This window comes from Anopheles nili, chromosome 3, assembly GCF_943737925.1.
Source record: "Anopheles nili chromosome 3, idAnoNiliSN_F5_01, whole genome shotgun sequence".
Lineage (NCBI taxonomy): Eukaryota > Metazoa > Arthropoda > Insecta > Diptera > Culicidae > Anopheles > Anopheles nili.
In genome coordinates, this window is record NC_071292.1 from 19,187,943 (window position 1) to 19,205,659 (window position 17,717).

Consider the following 17,717-nt stretch of genomic DNA (forward strand, 5'->3'; position numbering starts at 1 on the left):
AAAGTTTTTTAACTTAATTCCTTCACTATTGGTTGCATACATTGACAGGTTCGAATTTGCTCGATGTAAAACTCGATTGACAGGTTTCTTGCAGAAAATAAGTTAAGTTGTAAAAATAAACTCATCAAATCGTCCCGCACCGAACGTTATTCTCAAATATACGTCCGCTACCACACTTATCTGCCCCTTCAAAGACTAACACTCTCCTCGCAGGACCTCGAGGCGTTGTTTATTGCTCCCCTTCTTTTTTGTCTCTCTCTCTCTCTCTCTCTCTCTCTCTCTCTCTCTCGCTCGAGCTCTCACCATCTCTTTCGCTCTCTCTGTCCAGTGCCGTGAGGCTCGTTTTGGTGTATTTCGAACGATTTTCCATCGGATGTGCCACATGTTACCGCAACACACCGGTAAGGTCACGTACCGCACCAGCTCGATTCGGTTGGCCCGACCTCACATGTCTCGCACCCGCAAAAAAAAAGTGTGTACAGTAAAAACGCCTCCACACTACGGCCACGAGACGGCACCGGGAAAATCCCCACCCTCTGGGGCGTGGAAAGCGAAGTACGCCAGCGGTATCTACGGCGAGCCGGTGTTCAGATCCACCCAAACCCATCGGTTCGCAAGTACGCGTTTCGATGCTTTTCCGGCTAAAGTTTCGGAAAACCCGACACCCTCGGGGGTGGAAGAGTGTGCCCCACGGAGGACGGACGGTGTGGTGTGAGTCAGTCGGAGCTTTTTCCCGACGCCACCGGGCACCGGGCGGGCGCTCGGTTCGATCGTGGCGTCAGTTTCGATGCCAGCGTGAATCGGTGAAGTGTGACGCTTTCGCGTGCGAGGCCCTCTTTCGAGGAGGGTTCGTTTGCCGAATCTAAGGCTCCGGTGGGTTTCCCGGGCGCCGAGGGTCTGCATTGTGGCCGGAAAAGCCTGACCCGCAGAGAGTGCCGTGCCAATATGACGCATTTTGTTAAGGGGAGTTTTGGATTGAGGGTTTTTACTTGTCTTTGGTGGTGTTTAAGTGAGAGAAAATGAACGAACGAAAAGTGCATCTTCGTCCTTGTGATAAGTCCTTATGGTGGACGCCTTAAATAAGCAAGAAACGTTTGCATGTGGAGTTCGACGGCACGTTGCCACTTACTTTCTTCAGTTTCGATGTGGTGAAGGAACGTTCACCTCTATGTGATACATCGAATAAAGTGAAATTGCGCCCATTCACACCCGGCTAATCTGTGAATGAACGAGTGGGATTGAAAAAAGCCATTAATTACCGATGATTGATTGACGGCATCGATGGGCGATTTCGCAAATTCGCGGTTCCAAGTATCGCCATTCATTTCGCTGTCGGGCGTTCGAACATGAAAAGAAAAACTATCCGAACCGTTCAGTTGGCGTGTTGATTGATGGCTGCAAGCGTTATGAAGCCGATGGTGGACGAGTATTAAAAAAGGATAACGGAAGGATGAACGCCAACAGCTTCTGGGGCACGATCGATCAGCTGCTGGGACGTGAGGCCCAAAAGCAGAGCGGTCAGGACTCGCTAAAGGTAGCCGGGTGGCTTTCAGCGTACGCCGGTGTGCGTAAGACGACGCCTCAGGGGTAAGTCGCATGAGTGTAGAGAGACACGCAAGGACACGCAAGTTTTATTTATTGAACCAAATGAATCCATTCCTATGCCGGTGCGGGCCAGGAACGCCATGTATAAGGCATGGCAACGTGTCATCTGCCAGCTTGCGCGATGGATCGCTTGCGTTACAGGAACAGCACGGCTTGAAGTGTAACACGTCAATCAAACGGACACGGACAGTAACCGGATGGTAACGGTTGCAGACGGCCCATTGCCTTCATCCAGGACGTGAGGCAAATCAAAGCAAAAACAAAAAGGTTTATTGAAAGCGGCATAAACATTCCGCATCCCACGCGGCATTCGAGTTGGTGGAAATCGCGAAATGAAAGATAAAATAACAACAACGTAAAACCGGGTGGAAAAAGATTCCATTTCACTTTCCAGACTCCCACCTTGCCCACCGGTGTGCCTCTTATCCCTCGTGCTCGTCCTTGATATTGATAGCCTGTTTGATACTATTAAGGCCTGACGGCTCACACCCGAACAGGAGCATTGACCCAAAACATGCCATGCTTATCGGCAGCCGGGGCGGACGCCACTCTCGGGGGGGAGGTGGTTTGTTTGCTTCTTCTTCTTCTTTTGCTTTCCCCGTGGCGAAGGTTATAAACAGCAGGGTGCAATGGAATGCGAACGTACGCTCGCGAACCGTATGTGTGCCACTGGCGCTTTGTGTTGTGAAAACGTTGTCTAAAAAGCAGCTGCAACAAAAAAGCTCCAAAAGCTTCGGTTGTGTGATTTTTAGCTGCACCAAAGGAAGGATTTTTCGCATAAATTTTAGGGGAAATTTTCCAACCGAACCCGACTGATTCCTTTGGCGGCTAATAATTTCGCATACAAAGCGCGCACGATGCATCCGGAGTCAAGGGTCCATTTGCATGCGATGTCGCTTCAATAAATAAATCAGACCGGGTGTGAGGGTTGCGCCCATTGCTCGATGGATTCACTGGTTTCCATTGCAGGTGTGTGCCAAGTGTCTTCGAGCCAAGTGCCGTCGCATCCTCACAATATGCAAATGCCTTCGAGCCCTTCGAGCCGTTGCCGTTCCTTGCCAGCAACTCATATGAACCGTGATATGCGTACCATGCGGCGCCTGTATCCGAGTCCTTCGGTGGCTTTACCGTGCTTTTCGGTGCCGTCAGTGGCCCGGCCACGGAGAGTTTTGATTGACTTCCTTCGCGAGGCCGCCACGAAGTTTGCCCCCATTGGTGGGTGGGTGGGATTATTACGGTTGCAAATGATTGTTGCCAACCGAAAGTACCCCGCACAACAACAGTGGTACGGCACTGTCCTTATCTCGCTTCCTCGCTGCGAGAGGTCCACTTTCTCTGTGCGCGCCGAACGCCGGGAAAACCGCCGACTACACATATTTTGTCGATATTTCGTGACATTGGAAGATATTGGGGCCGTTAAGTGTGCGGATATGTTATGGGTTATGGTAATCGCAATAAAGTGAGATGTATGCGTCGTCTGCGCTTCCAGGCGTCGTGGCTGGTTGGGGGTCATCCGGGACCGCGACAAAGCAGCTGGTCGAACCGGGAGCTACGGGCTGGAAATAGCAACAAGTTGATGGTTGGGTCGCGCAACCTGTTTGGTGATTATAATCATTTGCGCGAACAAAAGCCCTCGGGGCACGGTGTCAGGACTCCTTGGGCGAGAGGTGCTTCATGGTGGCACCAGGGGAGGGAAATCGCAGACTTGTGATTGCTTCCCGGCGCTGTTGCTGTTGGTTTTGTTGTTAACGTGCTTGTTTTAATGGTAGTGCTTGAGCTGTGAGTTTATTTAAATGGTTGATCCCGTTTAATTTGCTCGACCAGGTTGATCCGATTCCGGAGGAGATCAAGGCTATCCCAGGAAGTTAAAATGTACCGGTTTTATGTGATACGATGCATTTTTTAATACCCGGAAAAATATGTTTTCTGTTCCTACACATTAACTATATGATAATAATTTTATGTTGTCGTATTACCTAATTGTTGCAATTTTGTAAAAGATTCTTCTACTGCTTATAACCTTCTCGCACTGTACATATGACGCATTTTGTAGCTGTTTCATTAAGGTGAATCCTTCGAGAGATAACTAATGATGTGGACTGCTTTTTTTTCGACATTAGCGATGACACCGCAGGCTACGGTAGTGACGGTTTCAGCGGGCTTCCCGGCAGGACTGCTAGCTTGCCATCGATTTTCCCAACCGGCAACCAGCTGATCCACTCGGACCAGGACGGCTTCAATGGTGACTTGGGCCCCACCGGCAATGCCACAGCGGGTGGGGGATCGGGTGAGCGCAACGGCGGGGGACGGAAGAAGGTGCGCTTTCGAAAGGCAAAGCTTCAGCAGCTGTACGACGTGGAAGTGCTGCCGGTCGAGTATATGGGGCCAAAGATCGAATACAGGTGAATATACTCTTCGGTACGAGTACAGCGGGAATGTTGAGGAGGAGTAAAAGGATAGGTTTGATGCGAACTGCGATTATTTTTAATTGTTTTCATACTTAAAAGGCTCGCCTACAGGTTAATGACTTTATTTTATCGCCCTTGTTTCAGTTTTGTTGCCATTTTATAGGTACAATGCACTCCGTATACTGTCATACTTTGTTTGAGGATATGAATAGTGGAAACGAATTATAAATAAATAGAATAGTAAATATTAGTAGTGCAATATTTAAAAAAATAGTATTTAAATGCAATTGCAGTTTCATGGTAGCGTCCTCTGTGGGAAATGCATTATAGCTGCGGATATGCTATAAAGCGAGCCATAGCATACTTTAAGCGTTTATGTCAAACCTGAAACGCTTGATGTTGGAAACGCTTGAAATACACCCAGCGAAGGATCCTTTACGAAGGAACGAAGTTTGAAGCAACAACTCAAAAACACATATTTTCTAGCTTCTCTCGTTTGGGAAGAAAGGTGAAATTTTGCTCATTAGCACCTGTTTATGGTCAACCGTCAGGGAAAGCGCCTCAAAGTGGCATTTTTGCCCAACGATCTCATCGCTAACCGAAGCATAATAAAACTTCCCACGATGCCGTTCGTGATCAGTCCACATAAAGCAAACTTTTACTGGTTTCCTTTCTGAGTCCAGCTCAGCCTAGCCACCTTCCGATCTCCGCCAACTGCGAACACGCGAAAAAGCTACCAACAACAAAAAAGAAGCGAAAAGTCCAAAATCTAGCCAGTAACTACCGCGAACATTTCCACCGAGCGGTGAAGGCAATAAGTTTTGACACGGCGATGACGGAAATTGGATTTATTGGTCCGCATTGATGATGCTTCGCTTGGCGCGACGTTTTGCTTTTTCGGAACCAACCCACGTTGGCCATTGGTGGTAAAGTTTTGATCTTCCCGTACCCGCGCGTCGGGGCTTCCGTGGCGTCTTAGTGCCATGTCCTTGACACTGACACAAGGACTGAGCTGTTGCAGGCACGCAGATGGGAAGCCAGCTTCCTAGACTCGGTTACAGTCACTGATTACAGCGGGTGACGTTCCCACCCTGTGCGAGGGGGACGAGAGTAGAGAGAGAGAGAGAGAGAGAGAGAGAGAGAGAGGGAGCGAGAAATAAAGATGGACAGGGAATGGCTGCCGTTTGTAGCTTATGGGCGTAAGAGCCCGCCGAGTTTGCCGTTCGTGATTGATTTCGATTCGAACGAAACCGCGCAATCCTCACCGGAGCTGTCGTCGTCGATGCAGGGCACAATGTTGCAATGGGACCGTTCTGGTTGGGGAATTGTCCACCAGGCCGTGGGTGGAAGGCATCCGTGTTCACCGTGCGTGTGTGTGCCAGTTCGAAAGCCTCCGGCAAATGGCGCCGAACCCGTGGTGACCACGTGCTCAGAGTGGCGTAGTGGAGATGATTTATTAAATTTGTTGCATAAGCCCCGACCATGCGTTTAAAAGTTGTGAGATGAGGACCAATTCTCATGAAATGCGTCATTCCATTGCATTCCTAATCGATTGAATGAAAGCACAAATGTAACGTTAAATGCTAATCGGTTACGGAGGCGAATAACCAATGCAACTTCTAGCCGAGTGCCATTTTGTGATAATGGCAATGAAATATCCGATACCTTGGCCAGAAGGTATGCACTGGCATTGAACTGGCATTCGGTTTTAGCTACTGTTCTAGGGTCAACGAATAAAATAATCGACGGGAATGGGCCGGGTTGCAATAGACAACCAACTAACTGTGCAGTTGGACCCACACTTGACCTTGATTACGTCGTCACTCTGGCCCCGTTGGAGGGAGGAATTCTCGATTTTATTATGTCAAGCTGTCATAAATCAGAAGCGGCACCTCGTGCCAGGGTCCGGAACCGCGCCTGGAACCTGGAGTTGGCGCCTCTGAAGGCGCGAAACCACCCCACCCGTGGGGGCCCTTCAAAATAGGGGCACTCCCGAAACTCGATACTCGTCCTAGAGAGCCAGGACGAAGCGGAACGGAAGCGCGAGAAGTGAATTTATGTCTTGTTTATTCCTTCGGCCATCCACATTTAGCCCACCCGACCTCGGGTTGGGGAAGCCTTGGTCGGTGCTCTTGGCCCTTACCGCCCTTGAATGGTGGTGGCGTCGTCGGGCAGATACTTTGTTATCTGCCAGGGTGGCCAATGGGGGTTCGTGCTTGAAAAAAGGAAAACGAAAAAAATAAAAGAATAAAATGGAGAGCCTTCTAGGACCGGGAGGATTATCAGATTGGCCCACGGGTCCTGGCTGGGTGAGGATGGGCGCGACTACCCAGTCCACCCGTTGTTCGTGTCACCCCCATTAAGCCACACGAAATCGGTTCCCGACAAACGGAGGACCTTACGGCACGGAACAAGGATCACCACCGAGCTCCTGCCCGCCTTTTTTTATGATTTGCGATTTCGGTTTCGTTCTTTGGCGCCAGGCTTCGACGCTGGGAGCGTTGTTTGTTTGGTCGAGCGAATTCGTCCTGCCGCACGGTTCGCAATCCTTCGTCGTGAAAGAATATTTTATTTATTTCGCTCCACGCGCCGTGAGGCGCTTCTTTATCCATTTTTTTGTCCTTTTTGTTGCGGTGTTGAATTAGCTTCCCTCACGGCAACTACCACACGGCACGGCATCGGGCACCAGGCTCCAGGCCAAGCCGATCCAAGGGCAGGATGGAAGGGAAGCCAGTGCGCCGGAACGAGGTGAGAACAGAAAAGGGCGTCAATCGGCGCCTTGGCGGATGGTGTCGAAAGATTCCACCATCGGTGTGGGAGCTTTTTTTGACAGTTTGCCACCAGAGTCCCGAACGGCTGGACGTGTGGATGTGGTTTGTCGTCCCGGAACTACCTCAAGAACGGATGACGGACAGCTGACGGATGGGCAGGTCGTGGGTGGTCGGGTCGTGGAAAGTGAGAGCGAGTAGCGAAGGTGTTAATTGATAGGACACGGTTTTTGACGCCTTTCACTTGACGACACCTTGAGAGAAGGTGTGGCAGAGTGCACGGAGCTAAAAGGACTTCATCCTTTGGGGAAGTTATTTTTGAAACCTCCCCACTCGCGTTCGACGAAGTGTTGTGTGTGTGTGTGTGTGTGTGTGTGTGAACAATAGGTCCTGCAAGGTGTTGATGGTGCCACTTGGCATGCGGGAAGCCAAAATGAAGAAGGTGAACGGTGCGAAAACCCAACTGGAGAAGATGATGCTCGAGGAGGACTTCACGTTCTGCGAGTGTAACTTCGCGGTCAAGCCAGCGAGACGCCAGGAGTGAGTGTGCTTGGGAAAGGGCGAAAGGATAACCAATCAGGTTCGCTTTATCCGAAAAAGGGCCACGACGCCATGAGCCGGAGACAGGCGGGAACAATCCAGGGCTTCGGAGATGATGTTGGGATTTTATTCGGCTTTTTTGTTGTTGTTGCTATTCCATCCTGCATCCATTTTGCGTTGTGACTTTTCTCGGCGACCCTTTTCCTATCAAGAGATGGGAATCTGTTTTTTCGCTACGAATGACCCGTTTATATTTAGTCGCCCCGAGAAGCAAGCTTATTTTAGCTGCACTTCCTGGCGTATTGACGGCTGCTGGGGAAAGGCGAAATTAATTAATTAGCTTACCACTTCTGGGACTTTCCGCGCGGAAAACGCGCGCATACCTCGAGCGAAAACATACGCCATCGTTCAAAGGGGAAATATTTTCCCAAAGCCATGAAGCCGATAAAGGTGGTGCAGCTTCCCGGTGAAGGTAAGAAGAGTGTACCGATGAAAAAACACCGTTGGAAAGTGAAAAAAAAATTATCTCAATCCCCACCCACGGGTATTGGAAGCGCATGGTAATTAAGCTGATGGGAAGTTTCGAAGCGCACAGATTGAGTTGCGTGTTGCGTGGCAACTGGGGTCGATGTTTATTTCATTTTTTGTTATTTAAAAACTCAGACTTTAACGGATGATATGCTGTATCAGCAAGAAGGTTGCTGTTTATTGGAAAGTAAAGTTGTCCGTCCCATCCACGCACCGAATTATGGGTTTTTATTTTGTTAAAAATAAAGCATTGTTCGCAACCGCCATCGCATCGTCAGCTTGATCGCATAAGGTGCGAAGGTGCTAATCCCGCGTGACCTTATTTTGCGCGATATGGCACTGCGGCGTACGCGTTTCCATCGGCCTCACCAGCGGAGGGTTGCATTTTTTAATTAAATTCTCTACCGTACCAATAGTGTAATCATAAGCTCCGCCGCCATATGCAGCGCTTGTGGTGTGGTGGCGTTTTCCTTTCATTTTTTTTTTTGCGTTCAGCTCGGGAAACCTCCCCACCTGGGACAGCCTGGGTGGTTGTTGATGAAAATAAATTACCTTTGCCCCTGGTGGGTGGGTCGAACGGAGGGTCGCGCAGCTTTCCCGAAGCACGAGTACGCCTGCAGCAGATGTACGGCGCGTAGCGAAAATGTGTCGAGGTGTCCGGGTGTTGAAAACCTACGCAGCAATCGAAGGTACTTTGGCCCCGTCGGGACCAGACGATTATCAACGTCCGCCAGCGCCCGCCGGTGGTTTCCGGGCCATCTTTTGCTAATGACTCCGGTGGGGATTTGATCGTCAAATGAGAGGATAAAGTTGCAGAACATCGATCAAAGTGACAATGGCTGGGCATGGGAAAGCGCACGGAGCGCATTGGTGGTAGATACGCAAACGTTTAATTGCGATTTAATGGGAGGTAAACGTTTCCGAGAAGAGAAAACCCTCAGAAGAGAAGCGTTGGTTCGATTCATTCGATCAGTACTCAGTATCGACTTGTTTGTTTCTTTTCAGACAGCAAATATCTAGTTAAGTGTTCTTCAGAAAGGATGTTTTTTTTTTTTTCATTAAAGTGCTACCCCGTTTGTTGATTGCATTTCTTGTCATAAAATAATTTTAAAGTGGGTAATTTAAATTGTCTCATTTAAGTTTCGTTGAGCATTATCTGAGCTGAATTATGTTGTAATATATCATACTTATTCAAATCTTTAAAGCTATGTGAAAGAAGGACGACTCGGTGAAGAATGATTGTAAGCATTCCGCCAAGTTTTCCACCGCTCAGACTATTTCCACCGGTTGAGCGTGGTTGTAATTGGAATTGGATGTTCCGATCTAGCAGATAAAATGAAGTACCAAACCCTCACACGAGCGTGGCAATGCTTCCTAATTACATTTACGTGCTCGGTACGACCGAAACCAGTGCAACCATAATGCACCGTTCTGTGGAGCTCAACCATTAGAGCTCAGATTGCCCACGGCGAGCGTGACAGTAGCGTGCCGCGCAACAGCTGCCCTTATTCACACATTCTCGTGCACGTCGTGGCTTCTATAGACCCCAACCGGGCTTGACGACGGGCCCGCGAAAACGCGCTCTCCCACATCAGCAAAGAATGGCTAATGTCAACGGTTGGTTTCGCGGAGAGAAAAAAGCACAAAAGGGCCACAAACCAATAGCCCCGAGGATGCAAATCCGCACATTCCGTGATGCCGTGTCGGAATGTAAAATGTCCCCCAACCTGCAGCCGGCGTCAGTGAAGCGGCGACATTTTCAATTCACCTTTCATGCAAACCTGCCCAGAACACTGCCGCTCAATGTCTCAATCCTGACGGCTCAAACGACGACGATCGTGGCTGGACTGGTGGACCGCTACTCGAGGTTCCCGTTGGAGTAATATTTCATGCATCCACTGTCAGCGCGGCCTCGCTCGCAGGACACCGTTTTCCACGGATCCGTGAATGCGAACCGTTTGGCCATCGGCGTAATGGGATGGGGGGAAAAATCGAAGCAAATAGTCGCGGGCCGCTTTCCGTGCGATGGCAACTGTGTTTATCAATTTTATGTGTACACTCGCTGCTTCGATATTCGATTTTTCGCTCGTTTCTATTTATATGGTGGCTATGCCCATTGTGCCTCGTCCTGGGGAGGTCAAGTCCGGACCAGCGTTGGTGGGAAAATCGAATTCCACCGTTCACCGTACAGCTGTTGCCAAAGGGCACCGAAGGCCACCCGTGGAGCCCTATTCGGAGTTGGTCGTGGAATCGATTCTAACCGCGCATTGACATCCGGACCGGGCAGTATGCCGCGGGTCCTTTCTCCATTAATTGAGCGAATAACAGTGCGTTTTCCGGTCCGGAGTTGTGTTGGAGCAGTTTAATTTTGCTTACACAGGGTCCAGTGGCCTCCAGTGCAGTGGCCGGTTTGTTGTGGGTGACGCCAGTGAGGTCACTTTGAACTATTCATTTTGTGTGGGTGTTTTCCTATCGCAATGTCCGGCGTGGTTGCATTCTACTGTCTACTCGTTTGTGGACTCGACGGCATGAAATATCGAGTGCATCCGTGCGAGGTTATGTGTGTGTGATAGGAAAAACGTCAACGAGTGCATCGGAAAGAGGGTAAACGCTTCGGTGAATGCTTCTCCGTCGTCGTCGGTGGTTTTTTTCACGCAAAATCAATAAGACCCGAAATCGATAAGCGAACCCGTGAGACGGTCACGTTAGGCAGGGGAAAAAAAACCGATATGCAAATGTTCCGTTTGCCGGTGGGTTTTCCGGATAAATCCACCAATTTGATAATGGTTTCTGGAAGAGGCATTCATACGAATCGTTTACATGTAATTTGCCAACCGTGCAGAAACACGTCTGCTGCGAAAAATATGTCGAGTTGGGGCGGATTTTCCACGAACCCGTGAAACCTTTCGTCCAAGGGCTTCAGTTGAGGGAAAACCACACAATGTTAGCCACCCGGCCCCGGGTTAGGCTCCGTTCGGAAAATCCACCGTTTTATGGCGTCTCGTAAAAATATGATCACGAATGTTATTGTTATTGCGCGTGTCCCTTCGCTCGAGCTAGCCGTGTTGGGGCTGGTCGGTATCAGCAGACCTTGTCCTCCAAGCCTGTGGGAGAGTGAGAGAGAGAGAGAGAGACACCGAGGGGGGGTGGCAGGATCAACTCCCTATCCCCGATCACCCAAACTCGTGTGCGTGCGCTTTGCTGCTGGAAATGCAAATGTTTCTCCCTTTTTTTTTGCTCTGTACTTGTCTCTGCCTTCTGTTTTTTCTTCCTCCTCCTCATTTCTGCTTGTTGTTGATGTTCGTGCCATCCTTGCCTGATGCGCAATGGAAGATAGGTACGAAAAGGACCCTAACGCTCGAGGACTCGAGAACTCGAACGTTCCACGTGTTCGCCTTGGCTAGCTCGCGCGCCATTTCGGCTTTTCGGTACCATTTCGTGATCCGTGTGGGTTGCCAGTTGCATGTTACGTTTTTTTTTCATCTCTCCCCTCCATTTGCTCTTCTATCCTTCCCCCGGCATGGCCACCCAGCACACGCCCACCCCAAAGGCGTGCGCGCCAATCGAACCATGTGCCAGAATGTGTCAATATCGAGCACCGAAAGAAGGTTAGACCCCGGCACTGGGGGGAAAAGAAAGGTGGGCAAGAGCAACCTGCTTCCCCTCCCTCACCCTCGTACACCCGAGGACACCACGCGAAAGAACCGCGCGGTGCGCCTGAACCGGGAAAGCGCCCCTTTTCAGCGGCTCAGTCGGCCAATGCCATCGCACGCCACCGGACGGGCGTGAAAAAGGGCTCTTCCGGAATTAGTGGCACGGTTCGCCAGCTGGTCAGTGAATGGGCGCGATTTATGTGGTTTTGGCCTCTGTCCCCGTGTGATCTCTCCTTTTTTCACCGTGCATTTTTGTGTGTGTGTGTGTGTGTGCTTTCAGTGTGAACCTGCCCCGGGTGACCGCGCAACTGGAGAAGTTGATGGGCACGAATGTGGTCCGGTTGACGGATCGCAAGTACATGCAGGAGCTGCAACGCCGCATCCAGGAGGACTACAATGTGACGCTGGAGAAGCGTATCAGCGAGCGGGAGGTAAGTGCGCGTGTCCTTTAATTTGGTGCCCTTATTTCCAGCCATTTCAGTACATCCGAAGCAGATGGTTGGCTAGTCACTCTAGCCACCGGTTCGTTTAAAATGACGCACGTTGAGGTCGCTAATTGAACGTCTTCGCAGCCAAATTACGAAATCACCCTTCGCGAAAGCCGCGTCGTGTGTCTCATTTCGTGGTTGCGGTGTTGATGAGCATGCAGCTCGCATTCGTTGCGTTCGACGGAACGGGAATGTGAATGAGCAATTAAAACCCCACTCGGCAAGTATCCGGCCATGATTTGTTTGCACACGCTTTACAATTCCTGTGGGGAAAACGCGAAACGTCAACCGATTGTGGGGTGAGTTTGTCGAAAATACAATCATGTGGTTGTTTTCTCAGAACCAGCAGTCATTTGCGTTTCCGAAAGGGCGCCAACACAAACGCCTAAAACCGGAGAAAGTGTCCCGTGGTTGTGTTATCTTACCGGCTTGCGAGTGCCCTGAGCTGGCGGTTCCGGATGGTGGGTTTGGCTCACGCTACTCGCAACAGCAGAAGCGCTTGTGAAATCGATAGCCATCGCGAGTGCGCACCCCCCCACACACACACACACACACGCGAGTAGTATCAGTACCCGTGGCCGTGGGTCGCGCTTTTCCGCTTGTTTGTTCGCCCACTTTCGGTTGGTTTGGCTCCAAAATCAACCCAAAATATTGGCTGAAATTTCGAGCGAGCCTACCAAAGGTTTCGAGGAGCTTATCGGAGCCGGTTATCGCATCGATCGACAAGGTGATAAGCTTGGCAGGGTGCTAATGAACGGCTGATTGAGCACCACCGTCAGCCGGTGTGCTTGACGGGTGTGTCCTTTCGGGTGAACCCTTTTCCGTCGAAGACGCTTTCCTCGAAAAAAAGGGGCACACGGGCAGAACTTTCACTAGCTTCTTGAGGCTCGCTTTTTTGTTTCTGCCGTGCTGTAGGAAATGCGCATTTCCTGGCAAACGGTTGACATTCAAAAATGGGAAAGTGGTTGTCATTTTTTTTTGGCACGTGTTGGCATATCACCGAGGGCTTTTTGGGCCAGCTAGCTATCTTTTTTTTCGGATGGTTTGAAGTGCAACCTGGCCTGCTTTGGGCTGTTTGCATGTTTGCGAAATTGTCTTTTTTCGGAAGAGCGAAACATCGATTGCTTGCTAACTATGGACGTTTAAATGCTGTTGGTGGAATTATTATGGCACGTCTAGACTTCCGACAATAGATCAATATCCTCCCCACGCCATGGCATTCGCGACAATTCACGAGGATCCGGATTCACAGGACATTTTGCGCGGCATTAGGCGACTTCAACCACGTGTGTATGTGTTTGCATTGGTTCGTTTTTACTTTTATTTCCATTACGTGCCGACGGAGTTCACTTTGCGTTGGCTATGGCAGAGGCCCTTCGTGGTTTGCTTTTTGCCCTGCGTACGGATAAGCCGGTATTTAATGTGATTATCATAATCGTAATCTGTTGCCGCAAGTCGCCCTTTTTTACGGCCACCGCGGCGACTTGCGGCGCGTTTTATAGTCGGCATTTGTCGAATAAAAGCCATCCACGCACGCACTCGAGCGTTTTCTAGAGCGAAGAGCACAAAGTTTTCTTGTTTTATTCGCGAAGGGGGTGGCTTTTCTTGTGACTCGCGTAGGGTTTGAAAGCGCCTCAATCCGTCCGTGCATACGTGACTGCATTTGAGCGCACTTCGAAGGGCTGGCATTCCGAGTGTCGTGTTCAAGCACGTCGGCTAGGGCTTCGGAAAGGATGCGAATCCTAGATGCGATCGGATATAACTCACGATTACCGTCCACCATCATCCTCGACGGTAGGGCCTTTTTCATGGAGCTCTTGGGTGGGTTTCATTTCACTTTGTGGCGCACTTTCAAACGACAGCAGTGGGAAAGGATTGCGAGAGAAAACTGAACTCGTGAACGTGAACTCTCACCTACCATCGTAGTACCTAGGGGGTTGTTGGCTTTAAAGTCACTTTAACCTTTAATGTTCAACACCACATTTCATCGCTACTCATATCGTTGCTTTAGATGGCTCGCCATCTGTATGGTTTAACGCTTCGGTTTGCTTTCGTTCCGTTTCCGTGCCGTGAAAAATCACCCCGTAAATTCATAACCATCGCTCATCCGTACCACCCGGTCCGGTCATCACACCTTCATCGAACACCCACACGAACACACTACATACACACGAAATGGCACCCAGCACCGGGAATGGCAACGCCAGAAGCAGCTGATCCTGGATGGGAAATACTCCCTCGAAAACTGTCCCCGGCCATTGGTGCCGCTACACAGCATCGTTCTGGTAAGCGTGTTTGTCGAGGCAGATTAAAAACAGGACACGGCGAGGACTCGATTCCGAGTAGAGAGGATATGCGCAGGAACGAACGTGAATGGAGCTGGTTGGGTGGTGATTACTCACACACGTTTTTTTCTCCTTTGTTTTTATTTTTATTTTGCTCCACCCGCCCCGACGAAAGGCGAAGGAAATCGAGCGCGAACGGAACCTGATCCTTTCGGGGGCAGGCGACAGCATCCCGGAGGAGATGACCAGCTCGGTGTTTCTCGTGAACCAGAAAACGAACGTACACATCTTGAACAAGCGCGAAAAGGTGAGTCCAAAGGTGTCGATCTCGTGGCACAGGGTTGATCGTGTGTCCTTTCATCCCAATTCCATCCCCCCCAGCTGAAGACGATCCGCGAGAAGAACGCCGAGCGGCTGATCAAACAGGGTCACCGGTGGGAACGCGAGCGTTTGCAAATGGAGGAGCAAAGCCGAGAGCGCGAGATCGAACAGCGCACCAAGCGTGAGGCCTTGCTCGAACAGGAAAAGCTGTACATGATCGAGGAGAACGATCGCTCGCTAAACCTGCTACGGACGCGCACCAAGAAGGGTCCTAGCCGGGACATGAATCTACGCTCGTTGTTGATGCAGCAGCGTGAGGAGCTTGGCCGTACGATCCAGAAGCGTGACTTCGATCTACAGGACGATCGAGGCACTGGTTCTGGGTCGTGTGGAGAGCACGATGGACGGTCAGATCGACGAGGCCGGGGAGCGGGTGGACGGAGAGGTACACGCAAGCAACACCGGCTGGTGCAACGTCAGCAGGAAGTGAACGAGTACCAGGAATCATCCTCACCCGAGGAGGGCTACATCTCGATGAACAATGCTGACTCACCCGAGGGTCTCGAGACGACGATCGCGATTAAGGTGGCGAAGGGCGCAAGTCGGGACTCGGGTGACGAGTCGGAAGAATATCAGGAACCAGGTGGTGGGCAGGTGGTGGAAGAAGAAGAGGAAGCGGACGAAGAAGAAGAAAGACAGCAACCGGGGACGACGGAGCAGAAGCAGCCGTTACAGGACGATCCGTCGGAGGTGTTGCAGGAGCTCGAGCTGTCGGAGGCGGAGCGTGAGGCGGCCGAGGAGGCGCGGTTGCGTGAGGAACTTGACCGGACGCTGATGGAGAAGAAGAAGGCACGTCAGGTGCGGAATGAGGATCCAAAGATAACGAAGCTGAAGGATGCGGATGTAAGTAGGCGATGATTTTCCGAGCGAAAAATGTGCTCTGAATGGTGTTGTTTTTCCTTCGCAGACGGTCGCTGACATTTACAACGTCGCGGACGAGATCATCATCCTGGAGAAGAAGAAAACGAAGAAAGCATTCGGGAAGTAAGCCTTCTCCACTTTGCCTCACATGCCCCCACCCCCCACCGAAGCCTCGAGTGCCATGAATGAGAAGGATGCGCGCCTGCCTTTTTTTGGCGCCTGCGAGCTGTGCCTGTGATGTCGATGGTTTGCGGCGTTAGGATGGTGTTTTAGTGAATTGTTCGATTGTGTGCGACGCACTTTGTGATAAAATTTCGCGTGTGTTTTTGGTTTTTCTTTTGTACGGACGCAGTCAACGAGAAACCCATCTCAATAAATTGTTGCCACAAATGTTAGTTGTTAGATGTTGCAAATGTGGGTGTTTTTTTTTATTTTACGAGATGTTCGTTTAGATGACGAGTGATGACAAATGTTCTGAGATACTTTTAGTTCTTTTCACGTGGAAAAGTCACCCTAAAGAGCGAGAAGGATGAGATTTGTAGCCTAAGACATAATGTATGAAGCTTAGTTGCATACATTCAGGCGTTTTATTCATCCCTTAGGACACAGGAAAGTTGATGATATTTATAATTCTTTTACGATTAATATAATCAAAGCATGATTGCAAAATAGTTGAAAAGGGTTCAATTTCCTAGAGAATCATCTATTCAAACAAATCAAGAGTAATTTTGAGATTTCAATAGCGTTTTCCAAGAAAACGCTGGCAACCGCATTAGCTTTTCTTTCAACCCTATGCATCCGATACCGTCCGATGCACGCATATCACAGAACGGGCACCAGTTTTTGATCATCTTTCTTCGCTCTAACAAGGACACGCCTGGTTTCGTGTGCCGGCGGTGTTCATCGCACCAGTCGGTTGCAGCCGAAGAAAATCCGAACATCCTGTTCGACGGATTCACGCCCGCCCCGTCCCGAGGATGGTGGTTTTATGAATGAAAGCCTGGTTCTACTATCCGTAGTAAAACCCTCCGCCTCGTCCACTGGCTCGGTAGTTGTCCCTTCGGAAAGTTTCCTCCTTCATGAAACACGAATAGCTAAACCAACAAAAAAAATGCTCCCCATGAAAATTCGCACTCGCCCGGTCGGAATTCACTCGCCGTACGTTCGGCACCGGAATGAACTACGCGGGGTTGCGTGGGAAAATGAACTTTCCCACCAGCGAAGTGGTTTTCCACGCGCGACGGGTGGTTGGGAAAAGAGGTGAATGCGCTTTGCCGGCAAAAATATAAAAGCCAGTGGCGAAGCGAAACTTCCGTCAATCGCACTTTCAACAAGTGGTCGTCGTGTCGTGGTAGGGAAAGTGAACGCCAAGGGACAAAAGGAGCCAACAAAAAAAACGGGAAAAGCGGCCCAGTGCAGGTGATAACCGTCGAAAGAGAGTGATCCTGCATGGAGGGACTTTTTTCTTGCGATCGTTACGGTGCCATCGGTGGTGCAGCTTTGTGTCAGGACATTTTCCATGAATTAGGGAATGTCCTTTTTTGTTTGTGCTAGTTGTGGTGTGTAGCGGTGCATCGGAGGACCTTTTGTTTCTGCTGAGTGACATTTTCTTTCTCGCTAAAATAAAACAAAGCCAAAAATCGTTAAAAGTGTGTTTCACCGACAACAAAGGGGCAGCCTTTTTTTGGATGCTTTTTTTGTGAAGCTAAAACTTTTAACTGACAGCTACGAGTGATGGAGTGTAGTGTGAAAATTCCGTCCGTACCCAAAATCCATCAAAAACCCGTCGGCTCGGAGATCGATCCCGTACTGCACAGGACTGGCACTTTTGTTCGTCACCGCCACGAAAGTGATGTTCTTTTTGATCTTTGGTGAAATCAGAGTGTGCATGTGTGTGTGGGTACAAGTTCCTTTCAGTGAATCAAACTCTAATTTCACTCCCTTTCCGGAGGTGTCCTCGTGTGTCCGTCCACGAGGTGCCAGAAGTCCGCCGGGAAGTCCGTCGTGTTCGTGGATGGACGTGGAGAAAGTTTATTAGATTGTAGCGTGTCCCGTGCCCGGATCGTGTCTAATGGATCGGTGGGCCAGCGAAAATAGACACCCTCCCAGGGGCCCGAGATGCTGTCCTGCGAAGCGCGCGAATCGCGTCACAAAGCTACTTAATTCGATTCATTTTCCGCTTCGGAGTGGCGAATCGTCC

At 50.1% G+C, this 17,717-nt stretch overlaps 1 protein-coding gene across 1 annotated transcript; it reads left to right on the plus strand.

Annotated features, from left to right (window-relative positions):
- The first annotated feature begins 1,450 nt into the window (after nucleotides 1-1,450).
- Nucleotides 1,451-15,830, plus strand: LOC128725821 (cyclin-dependent kinase 11B). The gene is made up of 7 exons (XM_053819593.1): nucleotides 1,451-1,587; nucleotides 3,726-4,007; nucleotides 11,783-11,933; nucleotides 14,177-14,275; nucleotides 14,451-14,582; nucleotides 14,657-15,499; nucleotides 15,564-15,830. Exons 1-7 carry the CDS (start codon nucleotides 1,451-1,453, stop codon nucleotides 15,642-15,644), a joined length of 1,725 nt encoding a protein of 574 aa, XP_053675568.1. The 3' UTR covers nucleotides 15,645-15,830.
- The last annotated feature ends 1,887 nt before the right edge of the window (nucleotides 15,831-17,717 follow it).